The sequence below is a fragment of the Apteryx rowi genome, unplaced genomic scaffold, assembly GCF_003343035.1.
Source record: "Apteryx rowi isolate R43461 unplaced genomic scaffold, aptRow1 scaffold_53, whole genome shotgun sequence".
Lineage (NCBI taxonomy): Eukaryota > Metazoa > Chordata > Aves > Apterygiformes > Apterygidae > Apteryx > Apteryx rowi.
In genome coordinates, this window is record NW_020450794.1 from 37,317 (window position 1) to 51,757 (window position 14,441).

Consider the following 14,441-nt stretch of genomic DNA (forward strand, 5'->3'; position numbering starts at 1 on the left):
AGAGTCAGCCTGTCCTTTGAAGCCAGGCATTGACTTCTCCTCTCTAGCTGTGAAAGTCCTAGATGGCATCTTCTTCCAAAATAAGGCTGATCATCTACACTGAAAAATCTGTTTAGTGGAGCCACCTTCATCAGTTATCTCAGCTAGATCTTCTGGATAACTTGCTGCAGCTTCTATGTCAGCACTTGCTGCTTCGCCTTGCACTTTCATGTTATGGAGATGGCTTCTTTCCTTAAACCTCATGAACCAACCTCTGCTAGCTTCCAGCTTTTCTTCTGCAGCTTCCTTACCTCTCTCAGCCTTCGTAGAATTGAAGGGAGTTAGGGCCTTGCTCTGGATTAGGCTTTGACTTAAGGGAATGTTACGGTTGGTTTGATCTTCTATCCAGACCACTAAAACTTTCTCCATATCGGCAGCAATAAGGCTGTTTGGCTTTCTTATTTGTGTGTTCACTGGAGTAGCACTTTGAATTTCCTTCAAGACCTTTTCCTTTGCATTCACAACTTGGCGAACTGCTTGGCACAAGAGGCCTCGCTTTCGGCCTCCCTTGGCTTTGGACATGCCTTCCTCACTAAGCTTCATCATTTCTAGCTTTTGATTTCAAGTGAAAGACGTGCAACTCTTCCTTTCACTTGAACACTTAGAGGCCATTGTAGGGTTATTAATTGCCCTAATTTCACTATTGTTGTGTCTCAGGGAATTGGGAGGCCCGAGGAGAGGAAGAGAGACAGGGGAGCGGCCGGTCGGTGGAGCAGTCAGAACACACACAGCATTTATCAATGAAGTTCGCCGTCTTATTTGGGAGTGGTTCATGGCGCCCCAAAACAATTACAATATTAACATCAAAGATCACTGATCACAGATCACCGTAACAGATATAATAATAATGAAAAAGTCTGAAATATTGCAAGAATTACCAAAATGTGACACAGAGACATGAAGTGAGCACATGCTGTTGGAAAAATGGCGCCAACAGACTCGCTCGATGCAGCATTGCCACAAACTTCAATTTGTAAAAAACACAATATCTGAGAAGCGCAATAAAAGGAGATATGCCTGTAGTCATTATCTACAGCCAAATCATGCTGTCCGGCATGTCCCTTCTAGCACTACATTGATGGAAACACAACAGAAGATTAAAGAAAAATCCCACTGGCTCCAAATACGAGTTATCAGACTGCCTGAAAAATGGTTATTTACTCAGCAAGAGTAAGAGAACAAAAACCACTTGCTTTGAAAACTTTGTTTGGCTGGACAGGATGCTGACTGCCAGGGAAAAACAAGAGGATCATTTATCTGTGTTCTGATGGGTCTTGACAACACAACTCTATCACAGCTCTACTATTTAAAAGAAACAGGTTGCCAGTACAATACAAACAGATATTACTTAAAGCCAGCACAAGACATCTGCAGTCTAGCTGCAATATTTCCAAACAGAAATTTCAGAGGTGTTTAGGCTGGCTGAAAGAACAGTCATGATATTTGTGGGGTAGCTCCTGATACACATCAGAGACCAGAATTTGATGTTGTTTTGTAGTGCAAAACTCAATTTTCACATATTCCAGAGAACAAGTAACTATAATTATAAACATAAGTATAACATACATATAAACACACATATAAAATACAATCCAAATGAATTAAAAAAAATGGTATTTTGAGCAAACAGCTTTGTCAGAGCTTACTTCTCAGGAAAAAAAAGAAAGATTTAGAAAATACAATACCTTTACTTAACTTTCAACCCATACTTACAAATATTAATATTTAATGAAATGATTAAGCACTCACCAAATGTCTGGAAGTAGCCTCATTTTTTCTTATTTTTGTGGTTCCCTGTATCTCAGAACTGGAACACGCTGGTTCTATTAAAGATGTACTACAAGACATTTTAATAGGGTGAACGCTTGGTGTTTCTTCTGCATTAGTCTCCTGACTTTTTCTGACAAAGCAAAAGAGTTTTTATCTACTCAAACACATCATGAATATAAACATGTATTTTTACTCAAGCATAAAAGTACATCTGAACTTTTGCCATTAATATACTTCTAAATTGAATGCACTGTACTATTAAATAAACCTGAAGAAGAAATAAACATACCACCTTCCTTTCTATCTTCAGTTGAGAGGATTTTGAACCAAAAATTTTTCCAATCATTGCTGACACCCAATGTGGTGTGTTTTATTGTTTTTTGTTTCTTTGTTTTTAAGTACATAAGTTATAATAGTCACTGCCATGACAAAACTTTGAGGAAAGTTGAAATTACAGCTTAGAATTTGCTTTACTGGAGACTAGTTTTTCAGTTTTTTATAATACTAATCCCTCCTAAATAAAATTTTTATACACACATATATGAAATAGCACAGAAATGTATATGCAAATCATAGGCACATTCTTCTCACTTTGACCTTTTAATTCAAAAAAGGTACTTGACTCACTAGACCTAATCACTCGCATTCATCTTTGACATAATTTTCACACTGCATTTAAGACATTTATCATAGATTAGCATACAACAAACTATTTTACCCTAAAATTAAACGTCTCCTTTATTAAAAGACTTTAGCTATTCTTGTTTTGAAAAAAAAGTCAAAATGTGGACAGAGCATATAAACCAAATACATCTGACAAATTTTAAAATAAGAAAGAGGCTTCTACTTCTAGTGCTATTTCTCTTTTCTCTCCAAGTGTTAGAAACTATTTAGTATCCACAAAAAGTAAACACCACAGTGAAATGTCAAGGAATATAGCACTTTCAGTTATTGCAGAATCACACAATGAATCGCATAATGTGGATATGTAGGTGACCATGCGAGTCACTTGCCTTTGGCAGGGGTACTTATGAGTTAGTTCTTCCTTCCTCCAGGAAGGCAATTAATATCATTTGAAACTGACATGACAGAAAACGAGGACTATCATAATTACACAAATAAAACATAATACTAGATGAGTAGAAATATAGTTACTACCAGTAAAAGTAACCTAATTTAATTTAAAATAATATCAAGCACTACTGTTTTCACTATTGAATGTTTTCATGTGAAGTTACCAGGTTTTCCGAGAACAGAGTGCTACACTAATACATTAACATTTAAGCCGATAGGCGAACGGAGGGACACTGTAAACAAATCCTGATCACCACATCTCCAGAACCGAGACCACTTGTCATACACATATCCCACACTTCACACTTTCTGGGCATCACCATTCAAACCTTAACTAAGCATGATACTACTTAATGGTGAGCAGACACATTGATTTATTTCTATTCAAGACTTACTACACCTCAAAAAAGGTGGAACAAGTCAATAGTGAAAATAGCATTGTTTCCTCACAAGTATTGATACCTTACTGTGCTCTCCACAGGATGAGCAGAAAGGACCTTGAAAATGTATTTGTCCACCAACAGGGAAAAGCTATCACCAAATTTCAACGAGTGCCATTCATGTGCCTCCAGTGGTAGAAGACAGCCATTCTCAGCAGACTGATAAAAGCACGGATTTACATGAATCTGTAAGACAGAAAGAACAGCTGGAATAATTTTTATATAAGCAATGTATTTATATACACTGTATGTTTAGCTAAGTCTCCCTCCCCCTTTCTGCCATACACAGCAAAGCAGTTATGCCACAGTAATAACTACAGCAATGGTGCAACCTTGAAACGTTAAAGACAAAAGTAGACAGATGTACTAGATGACAATAACTAATTCAAACAGCTATGCTAAAATTTTAAATACCTATAATCAGTTCCTAAAAATGTGTTTAAATCTAAACTGAACCTCAAAAAAAAAAATCAGCAAAATTAAACTAAAGGTGTTTTCACCATTACTTCTGTGCAGCTGTTACAATGCATTACAAAGTTCAGAATTTCTCTAACTCCAATTAGGCCTGCATTTCATAAGCCCGAGCAAGCCTAGCAGAAAGCCACTGAGATAGCTGGGAGCTGGAGAACATGCTCTGTGAGAAGCAAATGAGAGAACTGGGCTTGTTCAGCCTGGAGAGAGAAGGCTGAGGGGGTCCTAATAGCGGTCTTCCAGTACCTACAAGGAGGTTATCGAGAAGACAGAAGCAGGTTCTTTGCTGAGGAGTATGGCAGGAGAACAAGAGGCAGTACTCACAAATAGAAACAGGACGTTCTGGCTAGATAAAAAGAACAAAATTTGCATGATGAGGGTAAGTAAGCGCTAGGACAAGTCGACCAGAGAGGCCGTGGAATCTCCATCCTTGATAACTTCCAAGACCAGGCTGTACAAAGCCCTAAGGACCCTGCTGTGAATTCAGTGTGACCCTGCTCTAGGCAGCGGATTGGACCAAATGAACTACCAAATACCTTCCAGGCCGAATGATGCTACAGTAAACAAGTGTAGTCCAATAGCTCTCACACAGAGGACACCTTAAAGTGTAAAGGGTAATTAACGCATTTAGGCCACCACCCAAAGAACAAACAAAAAAGCCCCCCTCCCCCCCAAAAAAAGGAAAAAAAAAAGGATTTACTGATTTTCCACAAAGGCACGCATGAGAAACCATCTACTCTAATCTTTCAGATACTAATATTACAGAGACTTTCTTATATATCAGGTACTCAATTCACAAAAATTTATTTATTATACGTTTCACAGTGTCACTCAGAAAATTACAATTACTCCTATTACATAAATTAAGCACATTGGAAAAGTCTTATTACTCATTCAGTGAAATAGAAACTTGCCTATATTTTTTCTGGCCGAGAGGAGAACCTGAACTGCTTTGATACAGAAAAGCAGCTGAAATGCTAACTTGTTTGACCTTGAAATTGCACAGAGTAACAGCAAGTGCTCAGCCAGATCTGTACAACTTGCCATCATCCAAGCCTGGGAATCTGGGATCAAATTTGCCTGGAATATAAGTAACTAAGCTCCTAGCAGGTTTCCAGACCTGAGAGAGGAGGATCACAGCTCAGGTTTACAGGGTTAACAGCATGGGGGTTAAAGAAGTAGGATGCAAACTCCCATTTGCATACAGCTCCTACACCACAAAGTTTTAGGAAAAAGTGAGAACCAAATCTGAGAACCACAGGTCAGAGCAAAAATGACAGGCCTGTGGTGACCAAGCAACTCCACTCACCACTTCCAGTACTGGTGAACTGAATAGACACTTATCTGTATAAACAGAAAACAGCTACAATCATAAATAAATACTTTTGTATGGCCTAAGTGTAAGATTTGAATCAACTGCAACTATATAAAGATTTGAAGAGTCAGTTACTGTAGCAAAATTTCAAATCAAAAAAAAAAAAAAACCAACCCCAAACCAAAAAACAAATACCTGGTTAAGTTTAAAACACCCCTCTATAACAACAGCTGAATTTATTTGCAAACAGCAGACTATATTCTTTATTCGAAAAGTAAAGGCTGTAAATTCAGTTTTGTTTTTTTTTTGAAAGAGAAGTGGGGGGGGAATTTAGTGTAGAGAACAGATCCCCACCTCAAAAGGGTAAACAGGACAACAAACAAAGTAATAATTAAAACCTCCACAATGTTTTATTTTTCTTTAACTCTCCCACTGTTATGCATGAAAAAGTTAATAGATATTATCTGAAGACAAAAGAGACACAGTAACACGACGATTACAGAAACGATTACGGAAACAAACAAAGGAGAACTGAATGCTACTCTCAGATGAAGCATAACACCACGTGAATATCTGAAAGTGATTATGGCATTTATAGTCTGGCTTTATAGACGTAATCAAAATGAGATTTAAGTTACCGGTTTGATGCGAACCTGGCCACCCTCCACTTCCAATATGGCATGTTTTCTGGATACTCGCTTATCTGTAATCTGGAAGGAAGATACAACAACGGGTGTGAAAACCATATTACCTCAAAGTCAATATAGATTCCTTTTACATCAAATTTTCCAAGTTACCAGATGTAATTGTGCACAATTTTAACAGGACATATGTTTTAGGCATTATATTGCTCCAGACTGTTTTAAAATAGTAATGAAATCAAAGTAACTTTCCAAAATTTGATTCTGTACTAGAAGTTCAGTAATCATGTTAAGATACAGTTTTCATAATCAGATACATAATCCAGCAGTTCTTAGCAAATCCTCACCAAAAGACTACAAGTCTGCAGCTCTGAGGTGAGACCATTTACTCAGGTACTTGAAGCTGGTTTTAAGAGTCTCAGTTCAGATGCACCAGCTTTGAACTGATTTTTCACCATAACAGAATACCAAAACTGCCTTTATTTTTTCTTGAATACTTTGTCATTACACCAGTCAATTCACTAACACAAAGGATTAAGAAAAAGAAGTGTCATTACTGTTCTGTTCAAGAGTCATTGTACTCCCTTTCACAGCTCTTTGCATTACACAGAAGGCACACGCTTAAAGTACCTTTCACTTCATCATCAAGAGAAGCACAAGAAGCCAAACTCTGCCTCACACCACTTCCCAAACAGATCCTTTCAGGTGCTTCTCAAGAGGTTTCAGTTCTGTATTTGCTCCCTCCACACTCTTTCACCTGTAGTAGAGCTGTCAGTGTACAAAGACAAGGCAGTATTGAGCAGGTATCTATGGATCCAGTTTGTGCCCCTCTAAACTCATTATTAAAACACCTTAATAATTTTCTTTACATTTTGTTATGCTTTTGGAAGAGCAGCACTTTCCAGAATTTAAATTTTAACTTGATGCTTTGAGTTAATACGCACAAACAAGAAAACAGAACCGCTACAAAAGGATACAAGACTACTAAAGGTTTTTTTTTTTTTTAATTACTACATAACATCACACTGTTCTGTATCTACAGCAAGGCATACAAAGGAAGGAAACAGTTCCAAGGGGCTGTTTGGAAGAGTTCTTTTTTCTTTAAGCCAAAAATCAAAGGCATTTCTAAAGAAATTATCATTCAAATTCAAAAAACAACCTCCAAAATCCAAAGAAAAAAAAATGTAATGAGTCTGTAAAACTGGAGAGTGCTACTCAGACTACAGTTTCTAACAAGTAGTTTTCAACCACAGGCAAAGAGCCATTCAAGTGGATAAAGGCAAAACAAGCATCTATGCTCAACTGTTAACATCTTAGTATTCTGTAATTTTATAGTCATTACCACAGTGATCACAACAAACAGAAATCATTTTACCATTTAGATCCTACAGACCCACATGGAACTCCCTGTAGCTGTATTTATTTATGCCACCTAAAAATTTAGCCTGATCTTTAAAGTTAAATAATTTTAGAAGGGTTTTTTTTTTTTTGAGGTGTTAGCTATGAATAAGAGTTTATCTCTTGGTTCTTCCAATCTGAGAAGAATGAACTACAATTTCAATTGCAGTTTACATGTTTATTATTCTCTGCTTCCGTAAAACTTACACTTACAATACTCACCTAAAACTACAGACTCAAAAGCACTACCAGTACTTTTATCACAGATTTGCTTAAAAAAAAAAAGTTTTTTTTCACATAATCAAGAAAACTACAAAAAGCAAACTGCCATCTCAAGAGAGAATCGTTTTTATTACAGAACTGACAGATTAGGCAGCATAGAAATGGGTACACTGCAACTGCCTATGCATTTTCTGCTCTTAGAGCGTTTGATCCAATATTTTACATAAATCTTAGATGTATAAGCTTTAAGTCGTCAAGGGTACATGCTAAGGGATGTCAACATCACCATTAGTATCAAAATCCTCTGTCCAGGGCAGGAAGAAGTCTGCTTCAGAGTCAATGAAATAAAAGTACCCCAACATTCTGCTGTTGCGACAAATAGGAGCTCCCAACAGAGCACATCTGCTACAGAGCAGCTAATGTTTGCATTTTCAAGAGCAAGATCAGTGTCTGGGGGAAACAACAGAACATTTTGACAAATGGCTAATCCCCCACTACTCCTACCTAAGAGTCAACGCACTCCAGAAATGGTCATTACATACCATATTGTCATTATATTGATATTATACAGTTTTAAAGGGATAGCTGATGTGCGTGGCAATAGGAAGTGTACTTCTGCCACACGGTAAACTGTCCCACAAGATCCAGAATCTGCATCTGAGGATGCCTGCTTCCTCTAGAGGGCTTTCATTTCTGCCTGGAGGCAGAAAGTGAAGAACATAAGCTACATATTAAAGTCTGCAACATCTGCTCCTTTTTGCGTGCCAGTACAAATATACAGATTTCATAAGTTCGTATAATACAGCGTGTGAGGATACTGTTCTTGTAGCTTGGCAAAGACATAAGGCGCAGTAAGAGTGCATACAGAAGTTAACCACAGTCATGTTCCAAAGGAGCAGGAGCGAAAGAAATGTATGATTACCAGTGAAACAGTAAGTCAGTTTTATACTTCTGTGTGGAAAAAACTATGAACGGCAACAGATATAAAAGGATTTTAATTAAAAAGATTTGACAGAGTAGAAATTCCCTCTCAATTATTGACCATATCATCACTGGCATGACAATAATTGCAGAAGTAAAGAAAGGCTAAAAGCAAAGACACCCTTACTTTTACATTATCAGAACAGTGTAGTAGACACAAGGAATAAGGGGAATTTTCTTCTTTTTAATCACTTTGTTATAACCTAAATCAGGTTTTTCAAACATCAGCTAAGCAGAAACCAATATGACAGCACTAGACAAGAGCACACAAACTCAGAATCTCACTGACTTTAGTATTTTGGTGTGACACCTGGGATATTTACAGCATTTTATCTGAACCTGCCACATCCCACCACCCTTATTCTACAGATTTACTGGATACCTACTTGCCAGAAGACCCTAGACATTTGAGTAGGACTGCAGGAATAACTGACTTTATCATTTCATCATCTTTCCAGATAAAGTGTGAGAAAAAATTATCCAACTGCCCATATTACTGCTTCCTTAGTAATAAATAGGCTTAAAGCGATCCCTTCTCTCTGACTTCCTTGCCAACTCATTCTCATGCCCCATAGAAGAGCCCTTCAGGGGATGGATAACTGGATCTACCAGTAGGTTTTCCTGTCCCAAACCCTAGCTATTAACCTTAGGAGTCTTTGTAGCACACCAATGAAAAGAAGAGCTATCAGTAGCATCCTGCAACACTAGTCAGGAGTTGCATGATTTTTTTTTCCTATAAGAATAAATGGAATAGCTAAAAGAATATAGGAAGAGGAGTTCAGTTTGGCCCTTTGATAATAGATAACCACATAAGTAAGCAAGGGAGGATCTCATTTACCTAGTGCTGACATACTAGCTTTTTAAAGGCAAAAAGTTCCACCTCCTTGTTTTGAAAATAACCGCAATTTCTTGTGACGCATAAATCGACAGCAACTACGAGAAAAAGTCTGAGAGGAGCAATAACCCCGTCGCTGGGGTACACCAAAGGCGCTGCTCAGCTCGGTGCAGGCAGCCAGCCTCGCCGCGGGGGGCAGCAACACCCTCCGCGCACTGCTCTTCTGCCCTTCCCTTTCCCCGCTTCCTGGCAGCCAGGGAGGAGCGTTTCCCAGAAGCCAGCTGTTATGTTATTGCAAGTTCCCCCAAGCCTGCTCGCCCTTGCACGCCCCTTCCCCGAGGCGCAGAGAGGCGCCGATGCCCGGAGGCTCCGTAGCGCCAGGCCCCCGCAGGGGCCGGGCTCAAGGAAGGGCCGAGCAAAGCAGGTCAGGCGCCGGGACGGCCCCCTTCCCCCGCCACGCCACGGTGGCGTTTCGGTGCCCCGGCCCCGCGCTCCCCCCCCCCCCCCCGGCTGCTCCGCACTTACTCCCAGCAGGGGGCCTCTTCCTAGCACGGTCTCCCCGGGCGGCAGGGCCACGGCGCAGCCCCCGTCCGCCGGCGCTAACCGCACCCCCGCCATGGCGCTCGCCGCCCCGCGCCGCCCCGCCCCTCCCCCCCGCACACATACACATTTCCAACCGGCAGGCACAACCGCCGTTGGCGTTTAAATCCCCCCGAGCCCCGCCCCCCCCCCCGCCACACCTCCTCGGAAGCTGTAGTCCCCCGGCGCCGCCGCCGCTCCCCTCCGCCGTCTCCTTCGCCCCAGGCCGGACTACGAGTCCCAGCATGCCCCGCGCCACCCGCCGCCGTTTTGCTCCGGCCGCCCGGCGACGCATGCGCACAGCCAAGCCCGACCTGGGACATCAACGGCACGCGGCGCTCATGGCGGAGGCATTTAAAAACAAACGGAAACCAGCGGCGCGCGGCCAGGTACGGTGAGGGGCGGGGGGCGCACGGTCCCAACGGCCAGCCGGCAGCCGTTAGCCCCAGCGTGCTGGGCGCCCGCTCCCGTTACGCGGCCCCGTCAGCTGTACCTGCCGCCAGCGCCCAGCCTCCTCCCTCTGCCCAGCGTGGCGGCGTGGCTCGGGGCTGCCGGCGGAGCCGGGCTGACATATAGCACGTACAGGTCTCCCTCGCATCTGGCTGGCCGCTTGCCCGCCGGCTCGCTCGCGGCGGCCGTGCTGACGCCAGAAGGGCAGCGATAAGCGGCCCGAGGTGAAGGCGGGGGGGGGGGGGGGGAAGGGGTCGCTGCCGTTTCCGCGGTCCTCCGCCGGGGAGCGCGTGCACGTACGCGACCGTGGGGATCCAAGTCCGGGGCTGCCCTTCGAGAGAGGTTTGCGCGGCCGCTGGCCCTAGGCCAGCCTCACGCCTCGCTGCGGGCGAACTGAACGGCGTGGGGTTGTTCCTCCTTTGCAAATAGCAAGGGCTGCCTTTGAAAATTAAGAGATAGGCCCTTCAAAACAAAACAAAAGAAAAAAAAAAGAGAAAGTTTGTAGTAGGGCAAACAATTGCTAAAAGAACACGAAATACTCAAAAAGGACCAACTCACTCCTTGTGTTTTTGTTTGCAACCACTAGGTGCGTAAAACTTGCAGCCTTTGATGACTGGCTGATGACACTGATTATGTCACCAAAACAATACCGATAACTCCATTTAGGCAGCTGTAATATGGGATGTTCATTAATTGTTTTGCAATGCTTTCCTCATTCAGGCTTACTGATTTAACAAGAACTCAAAATTATGCAGAAAACACCCAAGAGGAACAAACAATTATCTGCTTCTTATGAGGAACCAACAGTTTCTCCTCCTGACAAGAAAAAAAGAGAAAATCAAGATGACTTTGTAGAACTTTTGCCTCCAGAAGTCTGCTTTCAAATCTTCAGTGAACTTGACATTCAGAGCCTGTGTAATGCAGCAATGACGTGCAAGAGCTGGAATCACGCTATTGAGAATAATGACTGTTTGTGGAGAAATCACTGTTTAACTGTAAGAGCTGTCTGTCAACGAGAGATTGATTATGATCGACGAAATGGATATTCATGGAAGGTAAATTTAACATGAATGACTTAGTGTTGGCAACTGAATAGTTTGGGGGATTAATAATAGAAATATATAGAAAAAATCCATTCAAGATTAATGACAAGTGTTTGGAGAACCACTATGATCAGTGTGCTTCAGTAGAGATATTGGACAACCGGAAATCTGGTTAAATATGCAAAGAAATAAGTGTAAGGCTGTTCTGTTGCCTACCTAAAACCACATTTGGCCTGCCTAACAAGTTCTGTTTAGTCCTCAAGCTATCAAAGGCATCCAGCCCAGGAGAGCAGCCGAGCTGGCCTGTACAGCCTCAAAACTGGGGTCTTATCATCACATCAGAAAGGTTGAATAGCCCTATTATGGAAGAAAATTCATGTCCTAATATGGAGGCAGGAGAGAGAAAACAACATACCCCCACTAGTTAGTTAATGTTCTCTAGTAGTATTTCATTGGAATACTTCTGCTTGGGAAGGATGAGTTTCTGGAGTTCATTCTAGATAGCTTTACCTCAGCACACATTGAGCCACATGCACCCAGGAGGAGGAATTTGGGGTGGGGAAAAGGAAACAGAAGGAGCTACAAGAACTGAGAGAAGATGGTTTGGAACTCTGCCCCTGCCCCCTCCCCCTACACGTTCCCGGTTACAGCTGCTCTGAACAAGGAGGAGCTGAACATGCTGGAAGGTCCATCACTGAGTCCAGCCTGCAAATTGAAGTAGATCAGGAAAGAAATGGGTTCAGACCCTCCTCTGAACTAGCAAGGGGAAGATCTCCACCTCATTTTAGTTGGTGCATCTCAAGGCAGGGCAGGAGGGGGAGAAGCAAAAAACAGAACAAAAAAATTCACACACTTCTTCTGGACTTTCATCTTTCAGGAGAAGTGTTTTGGTATGAGGCAAAGCCTTGAGCAGGGAGTGGTTGCCCTCCTCCAAAGCAAGTGACAGCACCACTCCTCTGGGATTTGAAAGCATTATCAAATGTAAGGGTTTTCCTCTTCTCTTACAGTAGTTTCCAAAGCTCTCTGCACTGGCTCTCTATTTTGAAGAGGGATTTGAAGTAGAAGCAGTAAATACACCAGGTCAGCATATTCTTACACTAAGAGTTTGGCTGAATAGAAGAATTCAACCAGCCTGCATTACAAGCACACACAAGAGTTAAAGGCCCTTAAAAAAGAACCCCCCCCCCCCCAACTCAATGGAAAGAAAAAGCAAAAGGCACTTCTTTTTAAAAGTACGGAGGAGGGTGAATTCCTGTTTGGAGTTTTCATTTCCCCATCATCTTCACCCTCTAAGAACTGAGGCAAGAAGTGATTCTCAACCTATCTTAAGCAAAAAAGATGTAAATAGACCAAGGGCTACTTCTTGTCAGTGGTACACCTTTCTGGTCTTAGGATATAGATATCCACATTCCAAATCCTTTCTCTGGCATTACTCTTCAGTTCTCCCAGTTTCCAATGCAAGACATTTGTATTGAATGCAACTTAAATCCATTTATTTTCAGGATTTTAGCTGTCTGTTTTTCCATCAGATCACGTTACTGAGAAACTATTGGAAAAGCAAAGTGAAGCAAGAATGGCTGAGCGGGAAATACAGTAACATTCATTCACGCAGCAGCTTGCCAGAGAAAAGCATGTATCCAATGGATGTTGACACTTGGGGAGAAATTCTGGAAGCAGAACTGGAGAGATGAGAAACCAGTATAAGGTTCTTAAGCTGCAAGAACCAGCCTCAACAACTCACACATAAGACTGCCAAACTGTAAATATTTTGCCCTTTAAATTAGTTGTATTTGCAAACATATGATGAAAGCCTCTCAGAGAAAAGATATTTACATGACTTTTTTTACTTGCACTTTATCAGATTGACTTTTTGTAAAATTCTACATAAAAGTAGATACAGTATTGTAATTTTATACTGTAAATTTAATGATCTGTATTGTTAAACAGATGTTTATGTGGATTGTGCTTTCAATTTGCACTTTTTTGAAAAGACAACTTTTAAAAACTGTTTGACTTGAAATGTATTAATTCAGCAGCACATTAATGAGAGTCTACAAGAGAAGGGTGGAGGAGGAACAAGTCCATGGGAGGGAGATGACTAGACAGCCACCTCAGGAATAGCCCAACTTCGCCAGTTTTGTGAATAAAACAAAATTTTAAAACACATTAAACATAACTCAGATATCCTGACTACAAAAATACACAAAGCTGCGTTGTCTTGTATGGTTTAAACACACTCAGAGAATCTTTTTTTTAATGTTATGGTCTCCCATCTCACAGACCTACTTTATAGCCATTGATTTTTGACACTGACTTTTAAAAAATGCTGCTAGTTAAAAAGGTAGATCCCTATCACATTAGTCAACATAAAAAAGGACTAGAAAACCAATTGTTACAATTTAGTTCGAATGCCACCTTTCCCAACATACGCTTTGCACTAAAGAGAAACCGCAACTGGAAAATGGTGGGAAGACAGCTTATTGCTTTATGTATTTCATTGCCTGCAAAACTCTGCCACCAATCTGTGAATATGAACTGATTTCAAATTAGCTTCTGTGGACTTTGGCAAAACACTTTCTAGCAATGTCCAAGCAGAAGTGTCCCACTGTGAACATTAGTTCCAACGGCACTAGATCAGGCCCCTATTGGATGTAGGGTTTAATTAAAAATGAAGTTCAGCCTCTGCTTTTAATGGGGCCCAACAGCACTAGATGGAGCAGTAGAGCAGTTCTGCTCTGGAGATACATACTATGGTATTCTTGGCTAAGTTCCGGCAGGGTTTTTTTGGTTGGTGGTAGTGGTGTTTAAACATATCAGCAGTTTAAACTCACATTCAACTTAAGTGTTTTTATTCTCTCACGGCTATTTAGCCATTGCTGAATATTTAGTGAAACCATTCTCCTCCTGGTAAGCAGCTGGGCTCTCAGGCTGTTTGTTTCAAGCTGCCAATATCTACAGGCAAGGAAAGACAGAACAGCCAAGTGAAGTTGGAAACTGTTTGGAAATAAAATGCTTTCAAGAGCAACATTTTATTTGATATCCTTCCTGGCCTGGAGCATTCAGATTTTACTAAAACCTATCAATTTCCCTCAACTTCCTACATTTTTCTCCATTAAAATAGAGGTTTATTTGTTCATTAGTAGCAGTATGCTTTCTGCATCATAAGTAGATATAAATTGAGAC

The 14,441-nt window shown here is 41.3% G+C and overlaps 2 protein-coding genes across 6 annotated transcripts in view; one reads left to right on the forward strand and one right to left on the reverse strand.

The window, feature by feature from the left end:
- The window catches only part of APLF (aprataxin and PNKP like factor), a 39,139-nt gene extending 29,323 nt beyond the window's left edge, over positions 1 to 9,816 (reverse strand). Inside the window, exons 1-5 of one of the 4 annotated variants that reach the window (XM_026080661.1) lie at positions 9,712 to 9,816; positions 5,748 to 5,819; positions 5,104 to 5,157; positions 3,346 to 3,509; positions 1,789 to 1,876 (exon numbers count right to left, since the gene is read on the reverse strand). In XM_026080661.1, coding sequence (XP_025936446.1) covers positions 1,789 to 1,876; positions 3,346 to 3,509; positions 5,104 to 5,157; positions 5,748 to 5,819; positions 9,712 to 9,804 — 471 coding nt within the window. In that variant the 5' untranslated portion in view covers positions 9,805 to 9,816. Of the gene's footprint in view, positions 1 to 1,788; positions 1,940 to 3,345; positions 3,510 to 5,103; positions 5,158 to 5,747; positions 5,820 to 9,711 lie in introns of those variants that run through there. The other 3 variants (XM_026080659.1, XM_026080660.1, XM_026080663.1) reach the window with 3 other exon arrangements.
- A 152-nt stretch (positions 9,817 to 9,968) lies between these two features.
- FBXO48 (F-box protein 48) lies at positions 9,969 to 14,315 on the forward strand. Of its 2 annotated transcripts, none has more exons than XM_026080664.1 (3): positions 9,969 to 10,154; positions 10,936 to 11,270; positions 12,761 to 14,315. In XM_026080664.1, the coding sequence occupies exons 2-3, from the start codon at positions 10,965 to 10,967 to the stop codon at positions 12,947 to 12,949; spliced, it is 495 nt and encodes a 164-aa protein (XP_025936449.1). In that variant the 5' UTR covers positions 9,969 to 10,154; positions 10,936 to 10,964; the 3' UTR covers positions 12,950 to 14,315. The 2 variants fall into 2 exon arrangements, with proteins under 2 accessions (XP_025936449.1, XP_025936450.1); XM_026080665.1 differs by having other exon boundaries at positions 9,975 to 10,154; positions 12,788 to 14,306.
- The last annotated feature ends 126 nt before the right edge of the window (positions 14,316 to 14,441 follow it).